At 41.3% G+C, this 23125-nt stretch overlaps 1 protein-coding gene across 1 annotated transcript; it reads right to left on the bottom strand.

The window, feature by feature from the left end:
• Nucleotides 1–438: 438 nt before the first annotated feature.
• zranb1b (zinc finger, RAN-binding domain containing 1b) lies at nucleotides 439–21738 on the bottom strand. Its single transcript, XM_014967870.2, has 10 exons — nucleotides 21286–21738; nucleotides 17590–18671; nucleotides 11773–11960; nucleotides 9232–9385; nucleotides 8135–8206; nucleotides 7299–7497; nucleotides 5427–5547; nucleotides 4909–5038; nucleotides 2561–2790; nucleotides 439–2358 (listed from the first exon to the last, which is right to left on the bottom strand). Exons 2-10 carry the CDS (start codon nucleotides 18590–18592, stop codon nucleotides 2140–2142), a joined length of 2316 nt encoding a protein of 771 aa, XP_014823356.1. The 5' UTR covers nucleotides 18593–18671; nucleotides 21286–21738; the 3' UTR covers nucleotides 439–2139.
• Nucleotides 21739–23125: the final 1387 nt, after the last annotated feature.

Here is a 23125-nt window from a genome sequence, read left to right as displayed (position 1 = left end):
AAACAACGCTGCACAAGGAAGCAGTGCGTTTGAGACGTAGTCTCAAATTATATCCGCGAACGTTGCTCTGTGTAACTCGTGTTGCATGTTGCCTGAAGCGTGAGCTCATCATCTGAACTCTTTCAGATTATCGAGAAGCAATCTTTGTCTATGTGAACTTATAAACCTGAAATAAGTAACTAAAAAATTTTTTTAATCGTTTTGAAACAGGAAAATGTAGTCCGATTTAATGTCAGAGACAAAAAAAAAACGTTTTTTTTCTAATTGAAATGATTGAATGCTTGTTACAGAATGAGTTTTATATGAAAACTGGAAAAAGGGAAGAGCTCAGAATGCTTTCCGGATGTACTCTACATCCCCCACATGAGAGAAGAGAGCGGTGAAACCAGCGTGCCACTTTTTCAAGCCGTAGAATTTCAAACAGAGAGAAATTCAGTCTCAACATTCAAAAAGGTTTTATTTGTTGTTTTTTTCTCCATATTTTGCCTTTTCTTTGCATTACACTCCGCTTAGTGAAGTCAGGCCTAAAATCCACAAACCATCATAGTTACAACTTCAACTATTGTATAAATACAAAGCAACACATAGGTGATGTTCAAAACATGTATGACATGAATGAAACACGAAGGAGGTTACAGTACGCAATGGCAGGAGGGGGGGAAGCAATGCAAACATTCACAGCAAAAAAATTAAGGGATTAACAACTTATTTTTTTCTTCTTCTTTTATGTCAGCTTTGGTTGTAGATGTTGCAATCTCTCACAACAAATGGCGTGGACGGGGTGGGGTCGACAAGCAGACTTTACAGAGAAGGTGAACAGACATGTACCATCATGTGTGAGCCGGACAACCAAGGGAACGAACGGAAACGAGAGAGAGAGAGAGAGTTATAACACTGAAGGCGTCTCATCTGTCCAGGAAACGACACAAACGGAAACAAAAAGCACCAGAATTTAAGCATTCAGATGAGGTACTAAATCCCATGCAACGATGTAAGTAAACTTCCCACTGTCAAGATTGATTCTCTCCTTTACAGCAACAGTGTTTCTGTGCAAAAGTGTCTTCATCGAGATTGAGAGAATAATTAATAAAATTCACCAAAAAATAAAAGAAAAGAAATAAAAACTGGAGAAAAATATACATAAAGCTCTTATTAGCTCAAAGAAGTTTCCAAACAATAAATATGTAGAGTAAATTCAAACACACACACACACACACACACACACGCGCACGCGCACGCACACACACACACACACCTACACACACACACACACACACACGACTTCTCAGTTCAATCAGTCTGTAAAAAGTAAACCAAATATCCAAACATGTTATGTTAATGTGCTAAACCTTAGAGGGCAAATCTCCCTTCATAAAATATCTTATTTCAAGCAATGATAATTAATTAGAAACGTTTCCATAAAGGTGCATTGCTTATAATAAGGGTATATAATAAGTCGTTTATTACGATATAATCTCTGGTTTTCTGAAGATTATATTTATTGGCTTTGTCCTTGTCAGTTCAAACACACAGGAAAAAAAAAATGCTTAACAAGCCAAACTCCTGTACAACACGTCGAAAAGATCAGGTTGGAAGTGTGCTTTTGTCAGTGCCCACGCTGAATAGTTATAAAGTGTTACCTTAAATAAATGCTGGTATATTTCCTTTAGCTTTTTTTTTTTTTTTTTTTTTAAACAACCACATGCATTTACATCTATGGATAAAGATTAGTTTCTTTTCTTCTTTTACATTTGAAACAAAGGGTCTTCTGCATTCCTGATCCTCTAGCTCTCCACATCTCTGTCAGTCTGGAGTTGGTTTCAAAGTGTTTCTGTAAGAATTGCGTCCGAGTGGCTGTGTGTACCAGAAGAGCAGCCATGTCTTCTGTAGCTTTGGAGGTGTGAAAGGTTGAAATCGGGGGACAGGGGGGAAACGGGAAGAGAGAGGGTTGTGGTTCCCTGTCCTCTGCTGGAGGCTTTCACAGTTTGTCCGTGTCGAAAAAAAAAAAAAAAAAGAATTAAAAAACAAAGGAAAATCAAAAATAAAACCAAAAAAATGAAAGGTGAAATAAAAATAAATAGAGAGGAGGGAGGAGTCCTGCCTCCTCCAGACCCGCTCCCTCCTTCCGCTTCAGTTCAGTCACTCGTCGTCGTCGTCCTCCTCCTCCTCGCCGTCCGACAGCGAGGCGCAGGGCCGGATCTGCCTGTAGCCGTCCAGCCACTTCTCCACCATCTGAGTGACGAGCGGGTGGTTGCGGCGGCGGGAGCTTTTTTGCAGCGCCACCAGAATGCCGCCTTCTGTCACGCAGCAGTCCAACCACTCTCGAAGGAGCTTCTCCTGTTGCTCTTCGTTTCCCATCTGAAAGAACGCAGCAGAGTCTCAATGCGCGCAACTGTGCTTCGCAGAAGTGTACATTTAAGATGTGAAATATGGAATGCTATGAAGCATACGGACAGCGAGTTTAAATCCACACAATGGAGTCGCTTAGATGAAAGCATTTTCCCACACTGGAACAAACGCACAAAGAGGTAAAACTAGTCTTAGTGGTGGAACTCCTTACTTCTTGTGCCGACAGGAAGTGGATGTGAAGCAGCTTCCTCTCGCTGTCGACCAGGGGCAGGAACGTGACCGTCTCGTCATCGTCTGTGTTGAGGTTGGCGCCTGCGCCGCGATTGTCAAAGCCGTCGTTCTCCATGGCGACCAGTGCTGAGAAATGGCCTCGCGTGTAACCCAGAGCGATGGGGCTCTTCCAGCAGAAACTCTGCTCCCACAAAAGGGGCAAGTACACACCTGGGACGGACGGGGAGGGGCAAACACACAGGGTGCTATGTTTACATCAGCCTTTGTAAAAATATGAAGTGCTAAAATCAATGACAATTAAGAGGTTTCAACATTTGACGTACAAATTTGAATGCAATTAACTGAAAGGAGAAATAAAGCAGTTATAAAAAAAAAATATATACCAACAACTTCTATAATGTGTAGTTAAATCCTGGAGCAGAACAAATTTCTACCTTGGTTCTGAGCAGAAACATTGTTTACACACGCTCCGTTTTACATCAGAAGCTAACACACACGCACGCACGCACGCACGCACGCACGCACGCACGCACGCACAAAGTAAACGCATACATAAATGATGAAGTTCTTATTGTGTTTTTGCGTCACATTCAGCTGTGAGTTGTGTTTGGTATTTTGTAATGACGACAGTTAAGATTAATATCATTTTTTAAAAATCCTAAAAATGGGGTGCTGTGGTGGTGCAGGGGTAAAGCACAGCCCACGTACGGAGGCCTTAGTGGAGGTCACAGGTTCAAGTCCCGCCTGATGACCTTTGCCACATGTCCTCCTACTCTCTCGTTACCTACTTTACTGTTTAACCGCTATCAAAAAGAATAATAAATTCAGTTGAACGTCAATACAGACAGGGATAAATGATAAGTACACCCCTAAGAGCTTCCACAGCTCAGATTTTAACAAAGAAAATTAACGACAGAAGGCACTAAATGTGCTAAGATTGGATAACTTTTTGCCAATTAATCTGGAAATGGCTGTAATAGCATCTCTACACTGTATAAATTCCACTATAGTGCAGCAACAAGGATGAACAACAACTAACAAACACTTAAGTCTCAACACATTCAGACTGACACAGGGCTCCATGTTACCCTTCACAGACATCCGTTAGCATGTCAAACGTGAACGATCCCAAGAATAACTGAACCAGCTCGGGTTGTTAATGATTGTTGCCATGGGAAACATGGCAACAATCATCTAAAAATACAAACAAAATATATGAACACAACATGAAGAAGTTCAAGCAGTATGAATATGTTTTCCGTTCGAACGCAGTCAGTTTTATCCATGACTGTACTTAACTGCACTTTTCTTCGAGTGTATGATGTGCAGAAAACAACAGCGTTATCATACGTTGCTGTCACTCTATGGCCTGTTTATCTGCATTACGCTGTGATTTTTTGATGTGATAAACCCCCACGAGCGCCCAAGCAGAATTATAGTTCTGATGGTCTTTTGTACAGATGACAAATGGATTATGGGATGTTTCTAATCACTTGGGTTGTTTCAGCCCATCCAGACTTGGTCCTAAGGTTTCTGTCTGGAAACTTGAGGATTTATAAGATGCGCTACGCAACTCATAAATCACAACTAAATAGGCTTGGCAAGATTTTGCAACACTCTGGCGTTCTGAAAACAGAGATGCAAGTATCCCGGAGTTGATTAGATTTGCTGGAATGAGCCTCTACAGTTGGAAAACCATCTCTGCTTTTGTAACTCCTAAACATCTGATAATGAATCTGAGTTTTGCTCAGCAACTCTCCAAATAAGTAGAATGTTTTTGATCAACGCTCTTTTAAGGCATCCACATAAGAGCCGAGTCGCTCTGTGCTTTACTCTGGCTCCTGGCAACTGTAAATCACTGCTCCATCAGGGAGGCTTTTTACCACAAGTAGTTGGCTCCCATTGAGGATTTTCATCAAGTCCAGCACAGCAACAGTAAGAGCAAATTGAATCCAGACTGTCTTAAGAGTTGGTTGTGGAAGTAGACTTCATGTTCACATGTGGCTCTGATTTCTTATCCTGATCGTTTCCACGTGGGAAATTGACTTGCCTTGTTGTATTTTTGCTCCTCCTACACCGACACTTTTTCTAGTTTTGAACCAAACAGACCAAAAACAAAAAACAAACAACAAATGATTGGCACTAGAGTAGGTTGAGTTTCGTCAAGCATCTGAGCTATGCGGACACATGTAGGCTGCGGATGTTTCAAAATAAAAGTCAACTTCCTCCACAACTACGGGAAAGGCTCGTCGTAAAAAAAAAACACCAACAAAAAAACATCAATTTTAGAGGAAAACAACATCGGCTCAGACAGAACTGATTGCTCACCTTGAAAACGAGTGTAGCCCAATGTTTCGCCTCGGAAACTTTTGTAATACTTCACTCCGTACACGATGATTGGCCTACGAAGTATGTGTGCAAGAACAAAAATGTGGGTCTGCTCCAAGCTGGATCCTGGCTGTGGAACAAAAGTAAAAGACACTGTAAAATTTTAAGAAAAGAAACGAGGAGGAAAGTAAGGAAAAACATAAAAGAGGAAACCCTTTTTTTACGCTGCCAATTGTATAAAAAAAAACAACAACAAACAAACAAAGCAAACGATTACTAAGCTTTCACACCCAGATATAAAGCATCCCACCCAAATGCCTCGTCGGTGAGGTCATTCAGCAGAGTGCTGATGACAGACAGAAGGCACTTTCCCAGGACATTACGGAGAATGTTTACGGTGGCGAAAAGCAAGAAACCTTCTTGCATAATTGATGCATCATTAGCGGACCGTGCCTTAAACACGACAACCTCCTGTCCTCCACCTTAAGACGTCGGCGTTTGCTTTCGTGCGTGTCTACCTGGCTGGCGAGCGACAGGATGAAGGCCCAGTCCTCCTGCCACTGCTCCTCTCGGAGGGAGAAGTGCAAGCCGAAACTCTGGGAATACCACGACTCCCACTCCTTCCAGCGGCTGTAAAACCTGCAAGACGCACAAACGGCTTAGACTGCTGCATTGTTTCAAACGTGCGCACCGAGACATGGGGATGTGGTCGTCGTTGTTAGTCTTGCTCGGAGTTTTAGGAAAGCTGCAGCTCCTTCCAAGCAGACGTGACTCAAACTAGGCTCATCTTTATTTACGTCTGACTGCTCTCCCACAAACAAAGGCTGCCGTCTTTTTATTGTGGGCATGAGTTCTGAGCAGAGTTGGACAGTGCGCGAGAAAACGTGGTTTCCATTTTCTTCTACTTACTCGCGCTCCATTATGAGGCTGGCATTACTGAAGCCTTCACTGCACGTAGAATGCTGCATGGCGAAAATATTTTTGGTTAAACTTTTGAATTAAGAAATCATTTCTTTTCACTTCATATAGGAATTTAAAAAAGGAACGAAACTAGAAAAATAGAAACATCCCGAGTTAAAAAGATTAAATTATGCGTAATATGAAAAACATTTTGTGTACATTTGTAACGGAAACTCAACTACCGCCTCATTTCTAGCACTTTATGCTGTTCATCTAAAATGTTAGTTTTTCCCCAACAATCACATTTTTTACATTTTACAAATCAAATAGGCAGTAAAGAATAGAGAGAGGCTGTGTTGACTGCTGCGGTTTCCTGTCTGTCTGAACCTTTTCTGTCGGTTTTGTCGGCACATCAGTAAGTTGGACTGCCTGAAATATTTTACTAGCCCAACAATCACTGAGTCATATAAAAACGGAGAGTCGCATCATCACCGGGATGAGAGTTTAGCAGACTTCGAGCTTTATGACAGTTAGGTTTTGACCGGATCGATCTTTACGCGTTATCAAATTTGGGTGTCCGTGACGACAAACGCCCGTGACGATCGACTCGGTTAGAAATTAGGGACTAAATGTCAAGACCGGGACAACGTGCCTCCGACTTTAAACAAGCGGGTCTATTTTTATTCGCTGGGAAACATATGTAGTTAAAATTTGTGTCTTGGAACAATCGTAGTGTTGGACATGACCGTAGGAGTGCATCGATCTTTAATTTTAAGTGACCTGCCATGTGAGATCAATCTCATTTATATTTAGACACAAAGCTTCTGTGTTTGGGCTTTTTTTTTTTTTTTTTTGCGCTACGAGAAAAACCAGAACACATGAAATTTTATTGGTGGTTTAAGTTGTTTTGTTAGTTTGTCCTCGGTTGACCTCAAACCTTGTGATTTTGTGAAAGCAAAATATTGCTGTGCACTTTATTTTTGGTAAGAGGCTCAAAACATTCTTGTAGTCTAACCTGCTGTGCAAGTTTTTTTTAAAAAAGGAAAGACTAAAGAAACTGGCTTTTTTTTAGTTTAGATAATCCAGCATTTTGGACAGAAATGTTCTGAACTTTTTCATTTATATTTTGGAGCGGTACCTCATGTGCAGCTAGAACAAGTTTTTGATTGTTTCACAGATATTTTTCAGTGTTTTTCAGTGAAATAAGGTTAGAACATTAACACACGACATCAGTAGTGAAAAACAAAAAAAAAAATTAACTCAATCGCTCAAATTCAGAATCAGATTGGTAATCAGCCAAAAATATTTCAATCTCTGCACATTTCGCTCTAAATCCTTCAGTCCTCTGGTTAAAATACAACTCTAACAGTCAGAGCTTCATTCAGCCTCCTGAAAAGAGTCGAATCAGTCACGCTGGTCAAAGGCGGTTTTAAGAGGAGGCTACGCATCACTGCTGTTTGTGCTACTGCTGCCGAGACTGCAGGTCTCACCAATGTGAGCAGTCGTGCAAGCTGTCGTGAAGAGTCTTGCGGAGCACAGAGTCCTTGTCGTAGATGCCCCACGTGGCCTGCAGCACCGAGTCGAGGAGGCAGTCCCCCGCCGTGCGGTTCCAGAGTGCATAGAGCCGGCTGTCCAGTCTCGTTCCGAGCTCCAGAGACCAGTTGATGATGGGAGACTCTTCTTCGAGTTCTGACCAAGAAGGAGACGGCATCGGTTACTAGTGCTACTCTCGGCATCTTTACTACAAAACCGAACCCACGTGAAAGATGCGTGTTCACGTGAAAAAGTAAACAGGTTTAAAGCAAAGTCAACCTGGCTAACTCTTTAGTTTACTTTTACTGTTTACTTTCAATCCTCCAGCAAACACACATTTTTTTTCGGGGGGAGGGGACTGAAAAATATTACGACAAGACCTAACATTTCCCATAGTGAAGTGATTTAACAAGCCCCACACAACCGTTTGCATTTAAGTAAACAGTGAAAGCTTCTTTTTTTTTTCAGCATGCTACTATGTCTCCAGGCTGAACTCTTTAACGTTCACCCAAACGAGGATCAGAGAAAACCCTGAAACTCAATTGGGCTCATTAGCGCAGAGTGAAACCAGTACACATGATGGGGAGGCAGAGCAACAAGCTGGCCACTAAGAAACAGAGTTGGCGGGAGGGAAAATCCATGTAATGCAACACTGCCGGCGTGGGGGCAGCCTCTTTGTTACTGTGCGCGGGTTGTGAAAGGAGTCCGTGTGTTCGCCTAGCAACCGGACCGTTGTCAGACAGGTGACACTTCAGCGAAAAAAGGCGCAGAGCTGACGGAGTAAATTATTCACCTTTCTGGACGTCTCGGTCCAGCACCTCGTCGAAGAGCTTCTCCTGAACCGCAGGAGGCAAGTCCTCAATATCTGGAAGGGAAAACAGAAATAATACAATAAAATACATTTAGCTGAGTCGAACAATATTTAACTTGGGGACTTTTTCCTTCGTTTAATTGCACAGTTTAATTCAACTGGAACTTCAAATGCAACATTTTCTGTACTCCACCCAGGATCAACGCTGTACGTTAACATTATTGGTAACATAATACATGTCCAGTAATATTTGCACTGTAACCTTTACAGAGTTGCAGACAAAGCAGTTCCCTGTAATAAAATTCACTAGAATTGCTTGTTTGATGACAAAAGAACTGTCAAAAATAAATAATAATTTTAAAAAATTACAAACGGACAAAAATGACCGACATTTATCTCGACGTCAAGTGTGCCCAAATGTCTGATCAGCTCACGGTGAAATCCCGGCTTATTTCACCTAAAGCCAACTTATAGTACAGCGGCCAGTGAGCTCTGAGCTGCTCTGAACACAGAAGCTTGTTCTCTAGCTGATATTAATGAATGCACAGCTTGTTTGGAAGAGAACAGAGCAGAATAGGTTTCTCTGATGACTGGAAGCCAATGTCGGCACGTTCACGCCTGAACACATGGTAAAAACAAACAAAAAAACAAAACAATTTTAGTTTTGAACAAACAATAGCAGCCACACGGTAATCCTAAACGCAGTTTTCTTATGCGTTCAAAAATAAACAGCTGGCAGGGTGGTATCGTCTTTGTGGAAGAACAATGCTGAAACCGTGAGGCGGAGGTAGCCTCCATGTGCTGGCTGTTAGATGAAGACAACCGGAGCATTATGCCCCCGTCAGCATGGGAACAACACGCCATTTCATACCCGGCAAGTAAACAAAACACGCATTCTGATACACGCTTAGAAGGCCAGAGAGAAAAAGGCCAGACAATGTGCTGCTGCTGCTGCTGCAGCTGCAGAGTTTCCCCCTCCGAGCATTCGCAGAACCCCGTCAGCTTCAGTAATGATATTCAGGAATGTTTCTGCTCCGCCGGTTCATTCGAGCTCGTTTGCTAGCCGACGGGCTGCTGACCTGCAGGCAGGGTAAAGGTGACCAGGTCAGTGAGGAAGTAGCAGGTGAAGTCGCCCTTGCGCTGGTGAAGAGAGGCCGCCACCTCGCGGCGGATCTGCTCCGTCAGTTCGGGACACACCATGGCCGGGATACACTTGGCCGCCTGCTGGGACACCTGACAAGAAGAGGGAAGCTTTATTCAGGGATATGTGAGACCTGAACGTTTCACACTATAGTTGGTGGTCACGTTTCTTTATCCGAGTTTGGACAAATGAATGATTTGATTTACTGAGATCAGAGATCAAAAGTTACAAGCTTCTGCTGGAGGGACGAAAGCACATGTGACTTTACAAAGGCAGACGTGTAAAATCAGATCATAATAATAAACACCAGGGGTGTGTTGGTATGAGATTCTTACAGCATGATACATTGTAGTATCTCAAAAGGGAAAAAAAAGACTAAAAATGATAAAGTTCCTTTAATTTCAAATAGAAAAGCAACAATTAGTCCTTCCGCTTCTAAAATAAAACAATTACTATTAAACTACAATGTTATCCTTCTATTTTAATTATTGTTTACTGATAAAAAGGAAATAAAAAAAGTTAAAAATTGTTGGTCTGCTACCCAACACACAAACTGGATTCTTCTCCTGTTCCTTTAAGACGTTTCACATCTTCTTCCAAAAGCTTTTTCAGTTCTGAACGTGGGCAACAAATAAGGTTTACAAGTTTTCCCCAGAACAATTACAATAAGCGGGTTGTTAAAGCCACTAATGGGGCTGTTAAATCCATATGTCACTCTGTCTGGGTCTTTTTCACTCAACCTTCCAAATATCCCAACCAAAGGATGTCAACATGCGAGTTGTTTGGAAACAGAGTTAACTGAATAAGCATGATGGGTGTCATTCCTACCTTGTGTAACTACCTTGTTGATTCACTTTAACACCAAAACCGTCTGTGTTTTTTTGCACCCAGGAGTATTTACATGTGAATTTTTCTCTTTTTTTTTTGTCTCAAGTTCTTTTAAAATGAGGCAAAATGTGGCAGATGTTTTTCACCCATCTGACTCGCAAGGCACAGCAGAAGAAGGGCGGCACCGCGCCACTCCATGCTCCACACAGTCAGGGAAAACTTCACTTCTTCTGGCATCTTATTAAAGAGTTTAAACTAATGGTATGAATGATAAAAACCTGGATATGCCTTTACACTGATAACCAGCCACTGTTTGGTTATGATAAAAAGACGATGAAAGGTAATTGTAAGGACTAAACTAATTTAAATACTAACAATAAAAAGCAAAAAGAGACATAGGAATATGTTTTTTAGGGGCAAAAGTATGAAATGTGTTGATCCAAAAACACACCGCCAAATAGTTTGATTTGTTCTGCTTTTGAAGTTTGGGGCCAAAAGCTTTGAATGTTCACAACAGCAGCTCAGCAGACGCTGTCATTTGAGCTAACTTAGCTTGAACCTGTCAGAGCTGTGCCGCTGCTAGGGCGGGAAAAAGAGCAGACCCGTCTGTGGTGTGCATATAGGCTGCCGTCAGCTTTGAAGCATTTTAGGAAAGTGATCCGGTGGTTACTCACTGCCCCTCCCCGGAGCAAAGAAACTGGCTGGCTGAGTGGGAGGAGAAGTGTGTATACAGATAATCTGGAATCACTGACGGCAGGCAAACTGCAGCTCAACCGCAGCACATGTCTACGGCCGGCGGGGAAATGCTCACGCAAGATGTTGATGCTCAGACTGAAAAGCAGTACTGTGTCTTAAAAAAAAAAAATCCATTGTAAAACACCAACAACATAAAAGTATAGTGGTAATTGTGGAATGAAAGTATAGTGGTAATTGTGGAATGATCATCATAATGAATAATAAAAGTGGGCCTTATTGCTTTTATAGAGAGTGATTGTTTGCAGTTGTAAACAACACTGGATGCAAGTACCGCAATAATCAAAGCATAATTCAAGAGAAGTGGTTTAATCAGAGCTCCTCTGACTCTTATGGAGTCAGTTTTCTGTCTTCTAATATATATTAACACATAAAAAACTGTCTTCCTGTGTAATAAAATCTATGTGATCGCTAAGTTATTTGTAAATAAAACAATTGTGTATTTCACTAATTTATTTATTACGTTTTACTGGGTATTTAAGATGTAAATGTAAAATTACTTCTACAAGCATATGTAGGAAAGATCTATATCAAGCCTTAAAGCTATAGTATGCAACTTTTATGAATAATATGTTGTTGTTTTTTTGTTTGTTTTTTTAACATATTTTAGGATATGTCATTATCCTGACAATGTAATGAAAATAATAATATGAGAATCTGTGGAGAGAAAAAAGCAAGCTCCTCCCTGTGGTCCTATTACCATCTGCAGAAATACACCCGGTGGCAAACAACCAATCAGGGCAAAGAGGAGTGTCTTAGCATTGTCAATCGCCCTCCTGTACACGCTGATCACACCTTTCCCCCTTGACCTAAAATGGCTGCTTGGTTACAGTAAAACACAACTCAAAAACCAGCACACGGCAGCTAAAAAGTAAAACCGCCTCGCTTCTCGACTGACCTCTGTGAGCAGGACTGCCAGCATGTCCTGCCTCTGGAAGCGGATGGCCAGGTGAACCAGCGTGAAGCCGTCGTCGAAAGCCGAGGGTCTGTTTAAGAGCCGCACTTCGTCTGACGTCAGCTGCCTCGCTATGTCCCCTCCGGACGTCTTGTAAGCTTCCACCGCTGCCAGGTCACCTTCCACGACGCCTTTTAAGACAAATGAGCGGAGGAAAGTGAGACAGCTTTTCAACAGATAGTAAAGTGCGATTCAAGACAAATCTACTACAAAAGCAAAATGTAACAATGAGTTCCCACAAAAGAGCATTTAAAAGGCAAGTTTAGATTTTTTTTTTTTTTTTTTTTTTATGTAGGTTTTATGAAGCTTTTAACAGTTACTTGGAAACGGAATAAAGCAATTTTATTACCAATACTAAAGGAGAGGACAGCATGTACTCCAGCAAATTGCATAAAAACATAAGATGAGACTGTGTTTCATCTATGTGGCGGTTGCTGACTGTTTCAAAGTCTAGAGGAAGCGCGACAATTCAAGGGGGTAAGCTGTAATGTTAGTTGTTTAGCTCTTTTAGATCTTAGCAGGAAGGTTGAGACGTGCTAGATCAGACAGATGCAGGTGGTTTCTATTGTGCAATTCAAGCAGACACGGAAAATAGCAATTGTTTTTAGAAAAAAAGGACATCCTGAAAACATACTTAGCGTTAAACTTTCCCTTGCAAAATTGTAAACAAGTAATCTCTAAATAGTCCCATGGAACACGATGTTTACAAAAGGTTGTGTCATGAAATCACACGCCTGATGGCTAAGTGACAATTATTCTGTTATTTAAGGGTCTAACGTAAAAAAAAAAAAAAAAAAAGAAAGATTGAAAAAAGGTGGACTAAGAGTGCCTATAAAGGTCATAAACATCAGTCATTACTATCAATCCAATATGACCTTCACCGCTACTGTTAAATCAAAAATTGGACCATCATGGGCCAATTAGTCATCCCTGTGCTCTTGACTTACACAAAACATATTTTATTATGGCTAATTTCACAATGAAGCATTCATATTATTTTTGTCGTTCTTGTTTTCTTGCTTTATTGATCAGAAACCTCAGCGAGTTCAGAAAGATATACTGCTTTATGGCAGCTGCTTTTACAAGGCTGGTGTTCCTCTTTGATTTAAAAAAAAAAAAACCCTGACCCTGTTCCAGTTCATCAGCTCATAAAATCACCACTCAGGTTTAAATACAGTTATATTTAATACATCAGAATATGTGTTCCACTGAGGCTCGTTTGGTATCTTATAAAAAAAAAGCAACAACTTTTATACAGATATTAAAAATACTTTACATTAAGCTCACATTGGTTTGATGTAATATCCCAATCTTAAATTAAATTTTAATCTTAAATTTTACAATAAACACAAATAAAGGCTTGGTATGATTAGCATGTTTGCAATTAATCTGCATGATGTGTTTCACTGAATAAATACAGCTACTGAGATGAATTAACTTTACAATTATATTCTAATTTATGGAATATGACTAAAAGTGAGAAGTGACAAAAAAACCTTTAACTGCAACTGCTGGTCTCCTTACTTATATTATTAGGCATTATTTATTGCAATCTAGACAGTACTTTGTGATATTGGTACCATATACTGCGATCCTGCGATGTAAATTTGCCGTTTATGATTCTGCCAAAATATGCATAAATGGCATTGACCAGATTAACATTAATAAAGTGTTGGACTGCCTGTTCTTAAACGGAAAAGGGTTAGGGAATCAAGAGCAATGTTCAATCCCACATCCCCACAAAGACAAATATTTGCAGCCAACAGTCCAAATTTCAGTTTTCTCAGCTTGAAGATATAAAAAGTGTTTATTTAAGTTTGAAGTTCACCGAAAAAAAAAAAAAAAAAAAAAAAAAAAAAAGTGAACACATGCTCGTGTAAACAATCAAACGCAGCTCTGCCCACAAGGTTACATGATGGGAATAGTTTCAGTGAAACTTTGAACTCGTCAACAGCAGCACCAGGCTCTAATAATACAGGCTGACATGCAGTGAAATGTGCGATAAGTCTCAACAAGAACCTTTTTTTTTCTTTTTTTTTTTTTCCATCATTTAACCAGAACAAAACCGTTTGTCCGCGTATATTATGATTGTTATTATGACAAAACCTAATCAAACAGGAAAGAGGAAACTGGTTTCAACGCCTCGCAGCTATACAAACAGGGTCTTCCCATTTCCAGCTCATACAGTAAATGCCCGTGCAGCAGCCTCTCGTACATTTTGACAGCATCAAACACTGCTGAGCTTTTGTTCTCACGTCAAAGGACCACACACAAAGCTCAGCTGCGTGAGCTGTGTGCGAGTGGGAGCTGGAGAGACACAAAGTGGGAGTGCCATGTGGAGCTGGCTGGCGCAGAGAGAGAGAGAGAGAGACACACGAGAGGAGAGAAACTGTACAACAGCAGAATGGGATCGCCACCACTTCCTACAAAATACTCCATTAGTGTGGGTGTGCCTTTAGCCCTACAGCCACAACTGTACTTTTAATGGTACGCCTAACTAAAAAAAAAAAAAAAAACATACACACAAAGAGATGAACTCGTCAAGGCGGATTGATGAGAGAAAATGGACCAACCTAAGTGATTGTGGTGTTCCTCCTACACACGGATCATCCAGTTTTATTACGTTTGCGTAGCGATGGACACAACAGGAACGCAGACAAAAACTATTATATGGTACAAGTTAGCACTTTGAGGTCTGCTCAACCTGCTAAACCGCCCACTTTAACAGGGCGATGCACATCCCAGGCTCACACTTGAAAAGAGCAAAATACCTTGGTTGTCTTGGGTGCTCCACTAAGAAACATGTCAATGTGCTCATGTGCGTTAGATTGTTTATTTCTAATAAAAATCATAGTTGGCAATAAATAGGACGCCAAAACAAGCCGACTTACCCAGAACATGTCAGAAGCATTCCTTTTTTGTAGTAGAAATTATGAAGCTAATGCAACATTCCTTTGTAGAAAAAAAAAAGAAAAGAAAAAGTCCTTAGAGAAACCTAAAGCAGATTTCCATTAGTTCCTGCATTTTTTCCCAGCATGGGGACATTTAATGCTTAACTTCGAAAAGTGCATTAGGTCTTAAGAGTTTTGCCAAACTTAACAAAAAAATAAAAAAAATAAAAAAATCTAATTTCAGTTGATAGACACCTATAACACATTCAGACTTGGCACATAAAAGCTAGTTTATGAAGCATAAAAAAGAAGAAAACAGCACCGATGGGTCTGAAAGCATAGAGAATAGAACTGCAGCAGACAGAATGTCACTCTCTCTGGCTATATCGCATTACATTTCCCTCAAATTGTAGGTAAAAAAAAAAAAAGAAAAGAAAAACATTGTTTGGAATATTGATACTGTCCCCACTGATGTCTCAATGACAAAGAATTCATCTTATATTGTGCACCCTTCGTCTGATCGTGCTACAGGCTGTACGATCAACACACCAACATATTAAAAAGTAAAAAGAAGCTGCATGACGAACAGACGTGGAATTTGACCCATCAATGGTTTTAGAAGGTTTATCGGACGGTTTGGACTGTCAAGCTCCGAGCCCATGTAAGATCAATGTAGGAATTTATTTTGATTACTGGCTGTTCTGAAAGGTTTTCTTCTTCTCTTTCACCAGTGAAAAGTGCTGGAAGATGCTGTGAAAGCATTATTACTCCCCCCACCCCCCTCCACCGCCTCCATCTGAATCTATTTTCCCGATGGCTGGAAAACATGAGCCACCAGAAGCTCCATGTGGATATGATTTCCGGACAATCTGATTGACTAAATCAGCTAATAATCAGAATTATGTCTCCGCAGAGTTGTGAAGGATGATCACCGGTGTGGTTCTGACCATGAGGCAATGCAACAGGGAATTAAAGCAGCAGAGATGACCCTGTTGTTCCACTGATTGGTTTTGAATTTCCCTTATTCATACGGTTCTTGACACATTACCATTTTAATTGTTTTCATGTTGTGAATACAAGCAGACATTAGTAAAGACTTTCTTTGTCAGTAGCAGTATTTCTCTAAGCTGTGGTTACTGAGCAGCAGACAGTGTGCTGAGTGTTTGAACATGTCGCCTGTATTCATATGAGCTTCCTTTTACCATACCTCTGTTTCCTCACACTAAGTAGGAGACTGTAAGCTGCATGCGACTCCTAGATGAGGAACGTTTAAAGGCTCAGAGTCTCCGAGGCTTAAACATAACGCTCGGTACCTGAAGGCTGTGGAATTAGTGAAATACAAGCAAAAATAACAATCAGGAGGTTTAATCTTTCACGTCTCACAACAGAAAGTATTCAAAGCAGACCACACCAAACTAATGCAAAAATGGCTGGCAGTAATGACAATGGCCTGACATTATTGACCCCATTATTGACATTATTGGCTATACTGGTGTCTCTGATAAAGATTCAAACTTAGAAGAAGTGAAAAAAAAACATCTAAAGAGTTTAGTAAATGTATTTCTGTCTGTGAAACAAAAACTGATGTATAGAAAAAAAAAATAAAAATATTTCAGGTGTACCGTCACCTGGTAGCAGAGCAGGTGAAGTGAGACATTTATGAAATATCTCACTTTTCACATGTACTTTCAACCACCTAAGTTGGTGTTTATCAGTTCTGGCTCCAGGTCTTTAACACCTACAGGTTATCGATCTATCAATGCCTTCAAACACAACACAGTATGTCTAACAACAGTTTCTGTCAACAGGTCTTGGCCAGCTACTTGAGTCGCCGTTTTCAAGTCAAACCTTATTACAAACTTTTCTCGTTAGACGAGAGCCGATCGTAGTTAACTATCAAGAACTCTTAATTTCAATTCTCTAAAGAAACAACAAAAGGTCACTTTTAGAAGGAACATTCTGGAATGAAGCGCTCATGATAATAAAAATCCTGTTTCATGCATATTTCTCTAAAATGTGATGTGCATGTTGCTCATTTGGTGATAACATTTTTAGTGCTGGCATGTCAGCTGTCTAGTCAGCCATCCAGAAACAAGTTGGCACTGCCATGGCAGGCATTTATCAAAGCATGATGTTTGGGACAACCAATGAAAGTTGGATAATGCTTCATTAATTCCTTTAATCTGCCAATCCCAACATGGCAGCTGGGAGCAGAAAACTACTGACATTTACCATGAGATAAAGCGAAAATTTTGGTAGACTACGCACAATAAGAAAACCCACTCATATTAAAGACAAGAATAACAACATCTCAATTATTATGACTAGGAGCAAACTCGCTGCAGTAATGTAGGAATGCAGAAAGGAAAAACAATCTTTAAAACATCTTTATTTGATTACTGAAACCGTTTGTGGTTTTAAGATTTGTCTTGTTGGTGTTAGAGGATTCCTACGAACAGACAGGGATCGAGACTGAAGGTTAAACTCCACACATCCTTAGAAAACAGAGGAAACAGGCTAAGAATGTGTTTCATTAGAAAGTAATATATCTGGTCTTTTTTAAAAGCTTATCTACCCTTCTTCTATGTGTCTATCAGTGTATCAGTATTATGGGTGGCAAACTGTGTGGGGGAAATTTTTCCGTTCAGTGCTGAGGCATTTTAAGTATGCACAAAATTCCAGAATCAGTAGGTTACAAATCTGATTAATCTGTTTGTAACTCTCTAAAGTCTGTTCGAACAGGTCGTCTTACAACTTGTAAAAATATCCTGCTTAGTTGTATTAGGCAAATACGATGAGAATTGTAACCCTTTTACAATCTGAAGCCTTTTTTTTTTTAAACTGAACATCACTTAAACTTGAAACTTACCAACACATGCGTTCAGGAAGAGCCAATCCGTCCTTCTCATCCTGTTCTTAATTTGCTTCAGTTTTTTGAAATCCACTTCCAGCTCCTCTTTGCTCCCAATCCCCGCTCCCGACGCCAGTTCGATTCTCTGGAAGTCCATGTTCACCTCAGACTCCCGTTTTTCGGACGGAGGAGACCTCCTCTGGCTGCTGCTGCAGCCCACCACTCCCCCAACCACGCACCCAGTTCCCTGCCCGACGACGCCCCTCCTGTTGTCCCTGTCCTGCTCGTTGAGCTTGGAGGACGGCTGCTGGCTCTCGGGCTCCGACGCCAGCTCGATGGGTTCGGCAAGCAGGCTGTTGGGCCGGGGATGGTCGCACACGACGCACTTGAGTGCCTTGGCCCAGTTTTCGTAAGTGCATGCAGTGCAGGTCCAGTGCTGCGTGTGGGTGTTGAGCCTGTTGCGGTCGTTGTATTCCTCGCAGGGGTCTGTGGCGGTGACAGGGGCAGCGGGGCGGCATCCGGAGCCCGAGGTCTGCGGCGACTCCGTGGGGCTTCGTGGCTGCTGGGTGTGATGTCCTTGACGAGTTGCATGGTGACCATGCTGCTGTTGCTGCTGCTGTTGCTGCTGCAGCTGCTGTTGTTGTTGTTGTTGTTGAGCCTGTTGCCTCTGACACAAGCACTGGGTACAGCGGATGGCTCGAGGCCAGTTCAGGTAGGTGCACATGTGACACGACCACTTGCTACTCGTCTCAGGAACGTCGGCGACGCGGACGCGGGGTCTCGCGCTGGAATCCGGACAAATCAGCAGGCTGGAGCCCCCCTGAGACGGACTGTTGCTGAGGTCTGCGGGGTCCCACTGATGCAGACTGGCATCTAGGGCAGGGCTGCTCTTAAAGGGCTCCTCAGTAATGATGGCACCCCCGCTGGGCCTCTGAGCGCGGCACATGGTGCACTTGATGGCTGACGGCCAGTTCTCGTATGTGCAGTATTCACAGGCCCACTTGGCAACCAGCTCTGTCATCGTCGCGCCGCCGCCGGAGGAGGCTTCCAGCCGTTCAGTGGGACTGGCAGCTCAAGGAGATCACACAGCAAGCAGTGCGCTATGGGGAAAACGAAAGAAGGGCAGCAAATTTGAGTAATTATTATTCATTATAATGCCAGAAGTACGCACAAAACAAAAAATATGGCGTTAAAAAAAGGTTGCAAAAGTTGGGACTTCTACGTTGTTTTTCTTTTTTAATTCCTCTTACAGCTGCAGCCTAGAGTGCAGCACTGATTCCTGATGGCACCTTTAGGGCATACTGTAAGCAGCATACGCATGGCAGGCAACTGTGCCCTACAACTGAGCTGGGTAATAAGAGACAAGGACGGATGAAACACGACTCTCGGCGGGGAAGCGCGTGACTGATTAAGACACTGACAGAAGCATGGAAATTATGGATGGATTATGAGAGCGCGGCACCCGGGCAGATGCATGTAAATATCTCCCATCCCTTTATTATAGAGGAGCTAGATAATCGGACTGCAAAAGAGGAAAAGCGCCTCTTTGAAGTTGCCTCGTGGCTCACTGAAGCAATATTACAGGGCTTTAAAAAGAAATCACACCCCTCAAACTTATGTTATGTGATAAGCCCACACAAATTAGTTCAGTAAAAGGACCAGATTAATCTAATGCTTATAAAAATGTTATACAAATAAAATATAAAATAAAAATATGACAGCCTAACAGAATATCTTCGTACCAGCTGTTCACATTTAAAAACTGACCTGTCAGTCTGTTCTTGTACGCAACACCGCTCAAACTTAAAGGGGATACATTACGTATTTTCCAGACACATAGTGCCTTTTAAGTAATTGCGTTAACTTCAGTTGTTATAAAAATGCTATATCAAACTTAAAAGATATTTTACTTCCTAATTTAACACGTTGAAATTGGGCCTCTGCCTTTTTAAAAAAAAAAAAACTTCAGCTCTTTCTGAAACTCCGCCTTCAGGAAGTCATCACAACATTGCCTCCTATATTAACCCTTTAACAGCGTTTTTAGTAGCTTGCATAATGAGCTCTGCAGATGCGTAGTTTCACCAGATGTTTGCCAATTGCTGCTGGCTAGTCTGAAGGAGCTAAGTGGGGAAGTCGGAGGGGAGGGCTGCACTGTGAGGCAGAAGCTTGGAAAATGCAGTTCTGGGGAGGAGCTGCGCCTCGAAGGCGGAGCCACGTCCAACCAGGCTTTTTGCACAACTGACTGGTTGCCATGGGAAATTAAAGGATTTATCAAAAATGCATGACAGAATCAAGGCTCCAGGTATGTTTTTGACAAGGGAATGACAAAATAACAAGATGTAAAGGTCAAGAAAGGACTATTTTACGTAATGATTACCCTTCAATCGGATTAGACGTTTTGTTTTTCATCTTAAATGCTAAGTATGCAAATCTTTTGTACACTTTTGGCTTGCCTACTGCTCTGAGTATATTCTTCTTTTATCAAAAGATCTTTTTAGAGTCTGCGTACTCCAGCTAACGGTTAATTGATCACTAAGTTAGTTGATGATTATTTTAATAGCAATGAATTCCATTAATCGCTTCCGCCCTGAAACAATCCATCGTAGCTCTGGCTGTACACTAAAAGTTGTTGTCTTGTCCTGCAGGAAGGTGAACCTCTGCCTCAGTATCAAGTAATCTGGAGTGACTAACAGGTTTATTTTTTTCTGGGACTGCTCTGTATTTTGCTCCATCCATCCAACCTGACCACCAGCATGTTTCACTGTGAAGATGGTGTGTTTAGTGTTTTTATTTTAATCCTCTGGAGGAAGCGCTTTTACATGTAAGCCAAGGAGTTTCAATTTGACCTCATCTGACTGGATAACTTGTTTTTTGTGCTTGCTTTTTTTTTTTTTTTTTTTTTTTTGTGCATATTTTCTGTGTCCCTACAAAGCTTAATTTCTGTAAAGCTATGTTGTTTCATTGTGGTCATTTATTGTACTTTTACGGTCTACTTTCTGGAACACCTCAGTGTTTTATTGTTCTGCCACTTTGTTGCTTGTATGTATTTTTCTGTGGCTTTCAGGAAAAACTCAGTGGTCCCCCAGACTTTTTATTCTTTTATGAGGGATCCTGAGAAAAGTCAGTTTTGTTTTAGTAATCCATCCATAACCCCAGATTTGATTTTCTCCCACAGTCAATTATTACCATCATATGAAACTGGACCCACACCTCACACACGCTTTCCTGTAACGTCCTGCACAGTCCCTCAAGACAGGAGAGCTGTTGGAAAGAAGTTGCCTCGCAGCTCAAAGGGGAGTAACATTACTCGGTGTTTACACCACGCCTCTAAGTTTACCAACACACCGTGAGAAATTCTGCAAATTTCTGCTAGCTCCCAGACACAAGACTCACCGAAAACTGGCTTATTTTCCAGCCAGTGACCTCAGACCTGTTGTTAATACTTTTCTGCTAAATAAACAAAGTAATTTAACTGCCCGTTCGGCTAATACCTTCCCCTGGAAGCGATAGTTTAACTACACAGTCTACAGTCACGCTATATCCCGAGCTAGCAGCTGGTGGCTATTTTACATCACAACAACCAACCGTTGGTTCGGTTGTCAGACAGAAATTACAGCCGAGCTAGCCCGCTAACATTACCAGATTATGTTTTGGCCGTAACCGCCTGACAGGCCCGAGTCAGTTGTACAAGAAGACGGCAATGTTAACCCTCACCTCTGCTTTGCCGTGTTCATACTCCTCGGTGTCCTGCTGCTTCCCCTCCCGGACGGAGAACCCCTGTCCTCCGGTCCGAAGTCGGGATTTTCTCACTTGCACGACACTAACCGCATATTTACTTCTTTCTGTGGGAGGTTGCCGTTCAACTGGCAGTAAGTGTAAGGTCCAATGAACAATATCCCCCCCAAAGTCCCGTCCCTGTTTTGCTGGTTCCGACGCTTCAAATCATTTTAATCCTTTTTGCCGATCAAATCCCAGGTTGACGGGCTTTAATGGCGGCGGAACAGGGGGAGGGAAGCAGCCGAAGCAGGGTTGAAAAATACACTACAGGGGAGAGCAGAGAGGGCTCGGAGCCGTGTTACAGTCAGAGGCTGGATCAGGATTTACCACCTGAATCTCCCGACTTCGCTGATTGGTTGTTTTTGTCTGTATCCATTGGCAATGACCAATCAGATTCTACGTCTCCCATTCCAACTGTTAAAAGGCTCGGAGGATGCAAAACAGACACGAATGTGACAGCAATAAAAACAGCAGCATGCAGACTTTATATGTATATTTTCTTTTTCTAGACTAGAGTGAGATTAAAAATAAAATATTTAATTTTGTGCATCGTAATACGTTGCATTTATGGCAAACTGCCACGTGGTATCTTCTCAAAAGGGATGATGTCATCGTAAAAATACTGCAGCAAGCAGTCTGCAGCAATGCATAACAGCTTGTGCAACAGTTCTCTGTCCGAAATTATAATTGTCAACTGTACGATAAGATTTCTGAATTGTGCATCGCATACGAAAATCAGTTGCCAGATGCTTATTACTGATATAAAAAAACAAAAACCAAATTAGAAACCGTCATTTTACCGCTTTGAGTAAGACATGTATGGAGGTCTAAAAGTGCTATAATAAACCATCTAATTATCAACTTATGAGCCAATATTTGACCATATGAATATTTGTCCACATGAAAAAAATAGATATATTGTGGGTTTTTTTTTAAATACTCATATTTTTTCACCACTAAATTAAATGTATGCTGGTCTTAAGTACCACAATAATTTAAAAAAATCACTTGCGATTCTACATATTTATCTGCATGAAAAGTATACATGCATTTGTAGCTAACTGTTAACCAGTTGTTTGTTTCATGTATCTGTGAAGAATAATGTATGGAAGTACAAATGTGCCCCAACTCAATAAAAACAAATGATTTTTCAACCAAGTTAAAATTAAGAAAAGGATGTAGGTTACTATAAATATTTTAGAAGAGTCAATTAGAAGAATTTCACTACAAATTTCAATATTATTTTACTAGTGCACAATTATTTTACGGCCACATGCTGCAGTAACTCAACAATTAATTGTATTTATCAATACCTGCGCTTTAAAGGGGCAGTATTACATAGTGCCAATTTATAGCACAATCAAGTGACTATGTTACCTTCAACTGTTATAGAAATGCCAAATGACTCCTTTGCTAAACCTCAAACAATGTTTTTTTTTACCTGCAGCTTGTCTTAAGGAGCTGAGTAGGGTAGTTGTGGGTGAAAGGTGCTCTGTGAGGCAGAAGCATGCCTGCTTGGAAACTGCAACTCTGAGGAGAAGCTGCGTCTCAAAGGCGGTGTATGAGCCACCCAGGTGTTTTGCACAACTGAATTTTTGCCAAGGCAGATTAAAGTATTTCTCAAACATGCATGAAAGAATCAAGGCAACACTCCAGGTATGTTTGTGATGAGGGAATACCATTATGTAAAGCTCAAACTAGTCAATTTTATATAATACTGCCCCTTTAAAAGAAAGGGGGAAAAAAAGTCTCTTAGCCTTTTTCAGTAGCCTAATAG

This window comes from Poecilia mexicana, unplaced genomic scaffold (assembly GCF_051168715.1).
Source record: "Poecilia mexicana isolate PSO_F unplaced genomic scaffold, ASM5116871v1 scaffold_15, whole genome shotgun sequence".
In the NCBI taxonomy this organism is placed as follows: Eukaryota; Metazoa; Chordata; class Actinopteri; order Cyprinodontiformes; family Poeciliidae; genus Poecilia; species Poecilia mexicana.
This window is presented reverse-complemented; position numbering and strand designations above follow the sequence as displayed.